Genomic DNA, 10,274 nt, shown 5'->3' with positions numbered 1-10,274 from the left:
CTCCATCCCTCCCTCCTCCCCATTCCCTGCTCCATCCCTTGACAATGTATCTGTATCCCTCCCTAAAGGCCAGAGCTCGTAGTGTGACCTTGTCTTCCATCAGGGAGGGCGTCCCGTCTTGAGAGTATAAAGAGCTGTGCCAGCGTCCAAAATGGTCCCCTATTCCCTATATCCCTCYAACTCAACTCTGGACCTCCAAGCCAGTTSCACTGCATTATTTCCATTGTTGCCCTCTAATCAGGGACTGATTTAGACCTGGGACAACAGGTGTGTGCAATTKATTATCAGGTAGYACAGAAAAGCAGCAGGCTCCGGACCTCGTAGGGTAAGTTTAGTACCCCTGCCCTATATAGTGCATAGGGATTTGGTCAAAAGTAGTGCACTATATAGGGAATAGGGTGCCATTTATTCTCTGTTTAACACCCCTTTTATGTCATCATGAAATATGAGGTCATTAGGAGATATTAAAACACTGCTGACAAACTCATTAACAGGAGACATTAAACGGGGCGGGGGTTGATTAATCCGCTTTAACGATTATTTTTAAGTGGTTCTGGTTTAAACTTAATACAGATTTACTGGGGATCTAACTGAAGACAAAACAGTAACACTGTGTGAAGGGTAGGGAGTCGAGAGGCCCTGAAGGGCAAGATAAAGTCGTTGGCGTTTGACCACAGCATGTGTCCTCTCTCCTTCAATCCCTTTTAGCTGAACTTCAAAGGCTCAAGGGGAACAAAAATGATTTCCAAACCATCCCAACACTCCTTCATTTTGTTAGTGGTTCAGACTTTTGTGATGGAGATCATGAGAAATAGACGTATTTGAAAGGTATTCAACAAAGGCTGCACACACACACAGGTTTTTTGTAAGCCATATCTCAGACCTTCAAAGCACAATTATTTGATCCAACTCTTTCAAAAAACAGAGCCCTTTTGTTTTGACCCAATAATTTACATGTTTGACCCAATAATCTATCTGATTGGTTCCAAAAACCCTTTTCTCATCATGTTGTTTTGGACTACTGAAATCTGMTTGCGGCATATGAGGCCTGTGTGTTTATGTWGAAATGTCACCCTCTTGTGGAATGGAAAAATAACAACAACTTGGGTGATCCGGACATGATGTACTCATGACGTACATCCGTCATACCAACCAATCAGCGAGTACGTTTCCCACGTCTCCCTCCACAACCAGCTAGTTAGCTTTCTAGCTATAGGATACGGAACCCGAAAACCAGGGCGAACAACGCATTTTCTTTCATTTGTTAACGTTTACTGATACAACAAACGCGATCAATAATCAGCGTTTGTTTACGGTTTGTAACGCGCGTGAAAACGTAGCTCTATATCGAGGGTAGCGTCGCATTACCTTGCACCGGTTTTATGTGAGCACAAAGGCCCACACAGCCCGCTGTTTCCAAGCATGTATCCTTGGGGTACTAACTACGGTGGTGGCCATCAACCACCTTCGCAGCAGAACTTTGGTGCGCCGTCTCCTCAAGGCGAAGGCTTCGGAGGAGGATTCGGGAGCCGCGGAGCCGCTACGCCCGCAGCTGCACCCGGTTCGACTTTCAACAGCCTGCGGGAGCAGCATCTCCAGCAGATGCAGCAGCTGCAACAGCTCCACCAAAAACAGCTCCAATCCGTGCTGCACCACGACAGGAACGTAGATGCAAACCCCTATGGCGGCGGTGGTACTGCGGCCGAATCGTGGCAAGGCAGTTCGGGATATGGGTATGGTTCAACGGGGCCCGGTGCCCCTTCCCCTTATCAAGATGAGTATCAGACCATACAAGCCGGTCCTCCCGGACCACAACAGCAGCTACCGCCGCCGCTACCACCACAGTCCCCGCAGTCCAAGGAGGCCCAGCCTTCCGCACCAGATTCGACCCTTCCGGTGCCCACTCAGAATAATGGTACTCCAGCGACTAAAGAGGTAAACAAGAAAGAATCTTTGGCCTCGAAAGACCAGGCACATTCCTCTGGGTCGGAGGAGGAAAAGCCCGATTTTACGTCAATGTCGTTGCAGGTAAAATCTTGGATGTGTATTTCACATTGCAGCAGTAGGTCTCCTTTCCACGACGCATGCAAACGTACCGTACTTCATCTCAGGAATGACGAGAATATAACTTATATGATTTGRAATTACTCATTGCATCAGGAAGTGGTTGTTTCTGCGTGGTATTGTAGCAGTAGGCCTGACCCCCAGATTTGTTTGTGTTGTATAGCAAGCTCTTATGATTTATCAATGACCGTAGGAGTCTGCAAAACAAGTCTGCAAAACAGCACAAACAGATCTGGGACCAAGCTAGTAGTATTGTTAGTTTCTAATTGTATTGTGATCTTCTCATCACCCATCTTCTTGCATGAGATAGGCCTACTTATCATTCCCCCACTCATCTCTCAGAGCAGGGTTTTAACTATAACACAATGGTAGCTGTGTTTATTCCATCGTATTTACAACAAGCAGGAAGGGAAAGGGGGCTGCACATCCTAACCAGCGTGTCTAATATTGTCATGTTGATATTATGTTGTTGTTGTTGTCATCCAGGAGCAGCAACAGTACTGGTACAAACAGCATCTCCAGAATCTGCAGAAGCTGAAAGCAGAGAAGGCTAAACAGGGTCTGGGTGATGGCCCAACGCCCCGGCCCCACTCGGCTGCAGCCGCGCCTCCCCCTCCATCGGAACCCCCTAAGAGCGCCCCTCCACCACCCCCACCCAAAGAGGAGCCCCCACCACCACCTCCACCTGAGGACAAAACGGTAAGGAGAAACCTGACTGTTTCACATGTCTGACATTAGAATTGTAGGTAAATATATTGGTCTGTGAGACATATCTCATTTATAACAGACGATGTGGTATGTTACCTGTAAAAAAATAAATGAATTAGTGCGATTTTTCTCTGTGTATGAAAGGGATAATGTTGACATACGAATCTTCTCCACACAATCGTCTCCTGAGAGTCTGATATGTTTTAAAATGCAATATCTTCAGAATGTAATCGGACTGTGTGGTAACAATTCAGTGATATGGTAGGTATTCACGTATCGGTTTACCAAGGTCACGGGGGGAAGAAATACAAATAATTGAATGGGAATGMTGATTAAGCTGCCTCACGCTACAGAAACAAGAGAACGGCTCCTGCCCCTGTGTCGTTCTGACTGGGACAAGGCTAAAGGACTCATCAAAGCTCCATTTTCATCGCTCTCTGCGTTGTTCTACGTACTTTCGTACAGATGAATATTTGGAACGGACCGTATTGTGATGATCTGTTGCTCTGTTCGCGTAGATTTTGTAGAGCTCTTAAACTCCTCCAGGGCTTCCTTCCTTCCTTCCRTAGTTAGTTTGGGTTAACTTTACTACAAGATACACTCCTCTCCACCTGCAGCCTGCACCCCCAGCCCAGGACCCAGCGGAGGCGGCCCGGCTACAGCAGCTCCAGAGCGCAGCGGCCCAGTGGCAGCAGGCCCAGCAGCAGAGAGCGGGCTACCAGTACCAAGCCCTGATGCGYCACCATGCTCAGCTACAGGCCATCCTCAACCAGTACCAGCAGTGTATCCAACAACCTGCACATCTAGAGGTAAAAAAATGCTCTAATGACACAATATTATGTCCATCCTTTCTAACTAGGCCTATGTCTAACTAGGTCTTACTGGGCCTAGGTCTTACTGGGCCTAGGTCTTACTGGGCCTAGGTCTTACTGGGCCTAGGTCTTACTGGGCCTAGGTTTTACTGGGCCTAGGTTTTACTGGGCCTAGGACTTACTGGGCCTAGGACTTACTGGGCCTAGGACTTACTGGGCCTAGGCCTTACTGGGCCTAGGACTACTGCTTCCACCAGAATCCAACAGCTGTATACAAGGTTGTGGTCTGTTCAGCTAGTGTAATGCTAATAGCAATCCACTTTATTTGCACAGAATCTTGCACTGATAAAATAAAATAACATTTTGGAGTGAGCATAGAAAGTATCATCGTATCGTGCATGCTCTTTTCTCCTGTCAAAGTGTGTGCATGCTCTTTGCTCCTGTCAAAGTGTGTGCATGCTCTTTGCTCCTGTCAAAGTGTGTGCATGCTCTTTGCTCCTGTCAAAGTGTGTGCATGCTCTTTTCTCCTGTCAAAGTGTGTGCATGCTCTTTGCTCCTGTTAAAGTGTGTGCTGTCAGGGTATTTCTAGTTTCATTTTGAAAGACGAACAGATTTAGCCTGTTTATATTCTCCTCAATGTCCTCCTCTGTATACGATGCCATGGACATACAGCTTATATTTCCACTTCTTCTTCTTTTATGTCCGATAAAAGTTTTTCTAATTCCCACCTGTGTAGACGATGGCTATGGCCATGCAGCTGAGTCACTATGAGACGCAGCAGCAGAAGTTTGTCCCGGTGTTTGCAGACTGGGGRCGCACCTTCAGCCAGTGGCAAGAACAGTTCCAGTCCTACCCACATAAAGACCAGCTACAGGACTATGAGTTACAGTGGAAACAGTGGCAGGAACAGATGAACTCCACCTCAGCACACCTACAGGTACAGCCTGACAAACTCCACTCAGCACACCTAACAGGTACAGCCTAACAGACTCCACCTCAGCACACCTACAGGTACAGCCTGACAAACTCCACCTCAGCACACCTACAGGTACAGCCTAACAGACTCCACCTCAGCACACCTACAGGTACAGCCTGACAAACTCCACCTCAGCAACCTACAGGTACAGCCTAACAGACTCCACCTCAGCACACCTACAGTTACAGCCTGACAAACTCCACCTCAGCACACCTACAGGTACAGCCTGACAAACTCCACCTCAGCCACCTACAGGTACAGCCTAACAACTCCACCCAGCCAGTCACAGTACAGCCTAACAAACTCCACCCCACCTACAGGTACAGCCTAACAAACTCCACCTCAGCACACTACAGGTACAGCCTAACAACTCCACCCACACACCTACAGGTACAGCCTGACAACTCCACCTCAGCACACCTACAGGTACAGCCTGACAAACTCCACCTCAGCACACCTACAGGTACAGCCTGACAACTCCCACTCACACACCTACAGGTACAGCCTAACAAACTCCACTCACACACCTACAGGTACAGCCTGACACTCCACCTCAGACACCTACAGGTACAGCCTAACAAACTCCACCTCACACACCTACAGGTACAGCCTGACAAACTCCACCTCAGCACACCTACAGGTACAGCCTGACAAACTCCACCTCAGCACACTACAGGTACAGCCTGACAACTCCACCCACACACTACAGGTACAGTACAGCCTGAAAAACTCCACCACACACGGTACAGTACAGCCTGACAAACTCCACCACACCTACAGGTACAGCCTGACAAACTCCACCACACACCTACAGGTACAGCCTGACAAACTCCACCACACACCTACAGGTACAGTCAGCCTGACAAATCCCCCACACCTACAGGTCAGTACAGCCTAACAAACTCCACCCACACACGTACAGGTACAGTCTCCACACAACAGGCCTGACAACTCTCACCCAGCACACTACAGGTACACTTCTCAGGCTTCACGTAAGGGAGGACATATTCCTACTACATCCAAGGCCGCTGGGTGCTAGCACGTCAGAACGTGCTAACTGAATCTCGAGTGAGGTGAAAAATCAGAATATATTCAGTGTCACCAGACGCGACATAAAAGAACACATCCCACATAATAAGGCTCTATCAGCACATGTTTACATCGGCTAGCTAACATTTAACTAATGGCTGAAGATAGCAGCGCTGCGTAGCAATTGATACGCGAAGCCCTCCACCGTAACGCAGAGAACACCGTCACTCTCTACCACGAGTACATGCCGCTTAAAAACGGAGAAGCTCGTCTAATACGCCGATTTCCCCGCATCCTCAGTCCCCTCCTCATCGATGCGCTATACCGAGGTGACAATGGTGTAAAAGACGTTTACCCATAGGGTACAGACTCTCTCAGCTAACAGTACCTGGCTCCTGCAAAAATTCGAAGGCTGTACCGAACGATAAACGCGGTACTGAGGAGGTAATAAACGCATTCTTACCGTTATGTCATTCAGCCTAGCCACCATCGATACTACAGTACCACGCATGCAGGCAGAGACGCAGCAGTACCGTCCTTCTTCTCTTACCAAGGTACAGGAAAAACTGACAACGTCGCTCGCGCAGGGAGGGAAGAAGGCAGCCCACGGTAACGGCCTGTCAGAGACGAGAACCCATGAGGGTATCAGTCAATCCTCGCAGGCCTTTGACAGTTCAGGGGCGCCACGATCGAGTATAGCACACGCTCCTTCCCACGGTAGGGGGTGGTCCCGGACGGAGATCAATAACAATCATACGACCGGGTGGCCAGTGACAGAGGAGATCAGGGACGCTGGTGCATGCTGAGCCAGCACCTGAAACGACGCCGGCAGCAGAGTCAGATATTCCTGCTGAAGAGCGGCAGCTACCGTGGTGTCCAATCTCACAGGTTCTCTCTCGCGGGAGTGACGCGGTGGGATCTACGAGAAGAGACAGGGGGAAGCAGACATTAAACACTTCACATTGTAGCAGAGAAACTGTTCCGGGATATGGATAAGAATTTAGCTTAGATCACGAAGTTGAACTAGAAGGAATTTGTTATCATGAATACTAGAGCTCTGGATGACTCCAAAACACATGGTGTTAGAATGTGAGATAGAACGGAAAGGTAAAAATAGGAAATGGTCTCACGATTGCTAGGTCTTCGATAAGTTGGCTATGTAGTTGTAAGGTTAGTTGTCCTTACTCTGTTGTATCATGGCGGGGAGATGTACTGACCATACATGAGTGGGCTTTCGATCATTGAGGACGTGTTTTGCTGGGAGCTTATCTCCTGAACTGTCTGAAGAGAGGGAATTCATGCAGTCTTTCATCGTGGAAGACCGGCTGATCGCTTGCGTGCCATGTGACAAACAACGAGGCTCCTGCAGTCATCCACAAGAATAGTTTGCATTTAGACTAATCGTTGGACACTGCAGGAAGGAGACGCAGGTACATCCCGGTCCAGAGATGACTGGACCGACACTGGTCGAGAGCCTATCGAACGGAGTCCTATGATCGGCACGAGATCATGCGGTAGAGTAGCGGCTGGCTCACCGGGCTAGCCCTTCCGCTTCTGGCAGGATGGGCGGTCGGCTTGTGTACTGGGACAGCATGTAACAATGCACGAAAATTCCAGCAGAACCGGGGCAATAGAGGCAAAGGGGTTGGTGATTCTCCGTTCCCCTCTTCCTTAGTCGAGATGCGAATACCTCCCAGCTGCAGGCGCGACTTTCAGGATACCGGTGGGCAAGTACAGAGTTGTACGAGTGATAGCTGGGAGACGCAGAGGGTAAACTCTCGTTAGACGTAGTGGGAGGGTTACGGGCGAACAGGCTCTTTCCACGAGACTTAAGTGGATACGAAGAATAACTCTAACCCGCTCGTTCTATGCGGATGGCGAGTGCAATCAAAAGAGTCGACGCTGGAGGAACCTCCGGGAAAGATTCATCCTTAACCTCAGCGTGGAAGTCCCTCCAGAAACGAGCGGCAACGCCGGCTCGTTCCAGTCACTGGATGCAGCTAAGAGTGCGAAAATCTATTAGAGTACTCGTTATGGATCGATCACCTTCGACATACGGGAAGCTAGAGAAGGGCCTGCGCGAGCCTGCTGTGAACATCAAGCAAGCTAGATTCCAGATCAAGAGTAACACCTCGGTAGTCGATCTCTCCTTTCCCATTCAATCGCGTCTAGCCATGGTAAGGTTCCAGCCCTGTCCCTAACTCTGGATCAATGATCCGCAGGGGCCCTCGACCAGGGCAGCAAGGCCCTCTCACATATCGCCAAACTCATTGGGAACCCCACAAGGAGATCACACCAAGGGCCTCAGGCCGAGCAGTGCAACTGTCGCTGGACCTCCAGGGAGAGGCCCAGGGGGGCACGGCCCGGAGGGGCGGGCCCAGGAGGGGCGGGCCCAGGTGGGGCGGGCCCCAGGAGGGAGAGGCCGCAGGAGGGACGGGCCAGGTGGGGCAGGCCCAGGAGGGAGAGGCCCAGGAGTGGCAGGCCCAGGAGGGACGGGCCCATGTGGGGCAGGCCAGGAGGGAGAAGGCCCAGGAGTGGCAGGCCCAGGAGGGAGAGGGGCGGCCAGACCACCAGTTCACCACAAGCACAGCCTCCACCTCTACCAAAGCCTCAGAGGACCAAGGTACTTGTGTATTCATGACATAATGATATTCAAACTGGTGTGAATGTTTTATTCTCTGGGGGCTACCCTCTTGACCAGAGAGATGTTGTTTGTTACCTGAACATGACAATTCTGTGGGGTTAAATTAATAAATGAAAATAGTTGTGGCTTGGACATGTTTGTTTTTTTAAACGTTGCAATTTCCGAAAACAGGCTGGTTGACAGACATTCATGTGATTTGCTTTCTTTTCAAAGGTTTGATGGTCCGAGAGGGAACGGCCGCTTGTTTGACGCAGCAGCAGCACTCTGGCAACAGCAGAGGTTTAATGCTCCCCAGGCTCCAGGTTTCAACGAGCAGCGCAGAGGTTCGACCAGCCTGGCCCAGAGGACGCAGGCCTCGTGATATGTTGGTGCCTGAGTAACAGAGGGCTGCCTTACGCAAGCGTCGTCAGCCCTAGCGGCCTCCGCAGATAGCATATGACCCATACCGAGAGCCGAGCCACGCTCGGACTGTGATCACTGGACGGTAAGCGATCCGGAGCTCTCTTCTTCTTGAGTAGATGTGTTGGGCTGGAGAGAGGAACACCATATCACACTGGGTGAGAAAGTGAGTGACAACTGACAGCTGAGAGCTGCCCAGCTGTGAGCATTGGCCTGGGTCTACCTATAGCTCCCTCAGGCTCATCTCAGGAGCTCGGAAGACCATAGAAGTAGCTGGTGGCACGAGACGAAGACTCTGACCTGTCTGAGAGATCGGAGACCTGGGCGGGACAGGCGGCTCTCAACGCATCGATACCGAGCAGTCAAAGACAATCCATGCACTCGCTACGCTGTCTGGCGATGCAATTGCTCTAGGATCGATCCGAACCGGCCAGTCGAGCTATCTGCGAGAATCACCCGTGTCCGCTGGGTACAATGGTTGCTTACTGAGTTGTCAGCGGATTCTTCTTCTGTTTGCCGGTGAATGAGGACCAATAAGCGACGTAATCAGACAACAGAGAGTCGTGGATCTTCAATTACGCCCGTCTTTGGTATAAATACAAACACAACTGTATCTCCTCCGGTGGATGATTATCAACAGAGTGTACATGACAAAACCACCGGAACTGAAATCCTCTCAGTCAGTAAGCGGAAGAAGGCACGACTTGGAAGACGCGACCAGCGAGCGCAGGCAGGAGATTGCATACATAGGGTGGCAAGCGCGGGCACGTCATGGCTGATCGCAGAAGACACTGCTTGCACGGCAGCATTCTGAAGAAGGCCATAACAAACCGTAGAGACGCGAGGTGCGGTCAATTCGCAAGCGACCAAAGGGCAACAGCAAACAATCCAACAAGAATCATCGCCTCAAGGACAGAATGGACGCGGAGAAGCAGACGGGAGAGTAACTATAGGGACTGCCCTAATCAGAGGGAGCTCGCTAATAGGGGCAGCTGCTAGTAAGGGATCCACACGCCAAAACAAATGGAGAGAAGGTGGAGCCCTACCCTTTGGGTTTTTTCCGCGGTGCCAAGTCCAGTGTCTACCGCGCCTCTGTGTCCCACGAAAAACCGCTTCCCCGCCAAGACCCGCTTTCAAACGCAGGTGAACGGATGGGCATTGAAGAATATGTTCAATAACAGGCCTCAGGGACCACCGGGGCCGAAGCCACGGACCGGAGCTTTGAAGACAGACTCATGACCAAGCCAACCTCCTGGTCCTACCGGGGCCCATGGGAGTGGTAGAGGGGGGACGTGGCCAGCTGTAGGGTTGTAGAGGAAGAGGGGAGGTTGGATTTAGGGTGAGGGGAGGTAGAGGTGAGGGAGGCAGATGGAGGGATGAGGGGAGGTGAGGACGAGGGAGGTGGATGGGGGGAATGTGGGAGGTAGAGGCGAGGGGAGGCGGATGGAGGGATGATGGGAGGTGAGGACGAGGGGGGCGGGTGTTTGAGGGAATGATGGGAGGTGAGGACGAGGGGAGGGGGTGGAGGGTTGATGGGAGGTAGAGGACCGAGGGGAGGTGGATGGAGGGATGGATGGGAGGTAGAGGACGAGGGGAGGCGGGTTGAGGGATGATGGAGGTAGAGGACGAGGGGAGGTGGCTG

General features: G+C 51.0%; 1 protein-coding gene across 1 annotated transcript in view; it reads left to right on the top strand.

Moving 5' to 3' along the window:
- The first annotated feature begins 1,163 nt into the window (after positions 1 to 1,163).
- The window catches only part of LOC112073841 (YLP motif-containing protein 1), a 14,692-nt gene continuing 5,581 nt past the window's right edge, over positions 1,164 to 10,274 (top strand). The window contains 4 exon segments of the mRNA XM_070440299.1: positions 1,164 to 2,028; positions 2,551 to 2,763; positions 3,390 to 3,581; positions 4,321 to 4,521. Of these exon segments, the coding sequence (XP_070296400.1) occupies positions 1,423 to 2,028; positions 2,551 to 2,763; positions 3,390 to 3,581; positions 4,321 to 4,521 (1,212 nt within the window). The 5' untranslated portion in view covers positions 1,164 to 1,422.

The sequence above is a fragment of the Salvelinus sp. IW2-2015 genome, unplaced genomic scaffold, assembly GCF_002910315.2.
Source record: "Salvelinus sp. IW2-2015 unplaced genomic scaffold, ASM291031v2 Un_scaffold2389, whole genome shotgun sequence".
NCBI classification, from domain to species: domain Eukaryota; kingdom Metazoa; phylum Chordata; class Actinopteri; order Salmoniformes; family Salmonidae; genus Salvelinus; species Salvelinus sp. IW2-2015.
The sequence above is the reverse complement of the archived record's forward strand: the minus strand, read 5'-3'. Positions and strand labels throughout refer to the sequence as shown.